The sequence below is a fragment of the Dipodomys ordii genome, unplaced genomic scaffold, assembly GCF_000151885.1.
Source record: "Dipodomys ordii isolate 6190 unplaced genomic scaffold, Dord_2.0 Scaffold35, whole genome shotgun sequence".
In the NCBI taxonomy this organism is placed as follows: domain Eukaryota; kingdom Metazoa; phylum Chordata; class Mammalia; order Rodentia; family Heteromyidae; genus Dipodomys; species Dipodomys ordii.
The window spans coordinates 3,947-5,689 of NW_012267251.1; the positions used below are offsets into that span (position 1 = coordinate 3,947).

Sequence of the window (1,743 nt, forward strand, 5' to 3'; positions counted from 1 at the left end):
GCTCTCCCCCTGAGCATGGCCCAGACCCTCAGCCCCGCCTCCTGCAGCTGCGGGACCCCACCTTGGGGACAACCCCCCCCAACGTGAACCATCACCTCTGTGTGGAGGGAGGTGGGTATGGGGGGGCTTCACAGGTGCCCGGGGACCCCTCCCGTGAACCGTCACCTCTGTATGGAGGGAGGTGGGTATGGGGGACTTCACAGGTACCTGGGGACCCCCCCCATGACAACACTGCCTGTCCCCTCACACCAGGCCTCGACTCTGTGGCCACCGCCAGGATCTTCTACAAGCTGATGCGGCGCCTGGGCTTCCAGAGCTTCTACATTCAAGGGGGGGACTGGGGGTCCCTGATCTGCACCAACATGGCCCAGCTAGCGCCCAGGTGGGTGGTGCCAGGCACCGGCGTGTGCGTGGCTAGGGCTCCCGGGGCGGGGCTGCTGTGCCAGGGGAGCGGAGGGGTGGGAGGGGTGCCCTGACACTCTGCCCAGCGCCTCAGCCTGCGGCCTGGCCTGGCCTCTTCTCTGCCCTCAGCCACGTGAAGGGCCTGCACTTGAACATGGCTTTGATCTTGAGAAACTTCCAAACCCTGTCGCTGCTCCTGGGACCGCGCTTCGGGAGATTCCTGGGCTTCACGGACAGGGACATGGAGCTGCTGTTTCCGGTCAAGGAGAAGGTGTTCTACAACATCATGAGGGAGAGCGGGTACCTGCACATCCAGGCCACCAAGCCGGACACCGTGGGTGAGTGGGGGGGGGGACAGGTGGACAACAGGCAGGGACCAGTCTCCTACTGACCCTGCGGGGAGGGGGTCACTACTGACCTGTCTGGTGGTGGAGGCCAGGGGTCACTACTGACCTGTCTGGTGGTGGAGGCCGGGGGTCACTACTGACCTGTCTGGTGGTGGAGGCCGGGGGTCACTACTGACCTGTCTGGTGGTGGAGACGGGCCCCTGTCTGGTGATGAATGACATCACCCATCAGCCCCAAAGTGCCACCGAGCAAAGTACACCCCATTTCCCCAGAAGACCACCCAGGGCACGGGGTCTTCTCTGCTGACCCTGCGTCCTGGGGGTGACCCCACTGCTGACCCTGGGCCCTCGACCCCTGAGGCCCCATGGGAAGGGTCACCGTGTGCTGCTGCGTTTCCGTGTGCAAGCCGGCTCCTGCCCGGGGGCTGCGCCCCAGCCCTGCCGTGGGGTGGTGTGCCGGACTCGACAGGCGGGACGCGTGGAGGTCTGCAGCACTTCACACCTGTGTGCTTGTTAGCAGCACTGTGGACAGGACGGTGGCTCAGTCCCAGAGCGCTCACTTAGTGTGCATGAAGCCCTGCTTCTGAGCACCACAAAGTGCGTGTGCATGTGAGTGCACGTGCACATGTGTGCGTGTGTGCATGCGTGCATGTGTGCACGTTCACATGTGCATGTTCTGTCAGGGTGTCTTGTTTTGTCTCACTGAGACCTCGCTAGACCCACGTCTTGGAGGGAGATGCTCATAGACTGGCCCTGTAGATGTGGGAGGGTTGTTTTGCTCCACAGTGAGGCTGTAGGAGCTGAGGGTGGGGAGCGGGGTGCAGGCAGAGGGGTGCCAGACCCTGTTCCTGTGCAGCACCCACACCTCGGTCCTGGGGGCCAGCCTGAGGCCCACACCTCGGTCCTGGGGGCCAGCCTGAGGCCCACACCTCGGTCCTGGGGGCCAGCCTGAGGCCCACACCTCCGTCCTGGGGCCAGCCTGAGGCCCACACCTC

The 1,743-nt window shown here is 64.5% G+C and overlaps 1 protein-coding gene across 1 annotated transcript; it reads left to right on the forward strand.

The window, feature by feature from the left end:
- Positions 1–203: 203 nt before the first annotated feature.
- Positions 204–924, forward strand: LOC105986378 (epoxide hydrolase 1-like; the record flags this gene model as incomplete). The annotated part of the gene is made up of 3 exons (XM_013017271.1): positions 204–382; positions 532–740; positions 842–924. Coding segments are annotated over 3 exons (471 nt in total), but the record flags the coding sequence as incomplete, so codon positions are not given.
- Between the last annotated feature and the right edge of the window lie 819 nt (positions 925–1,743).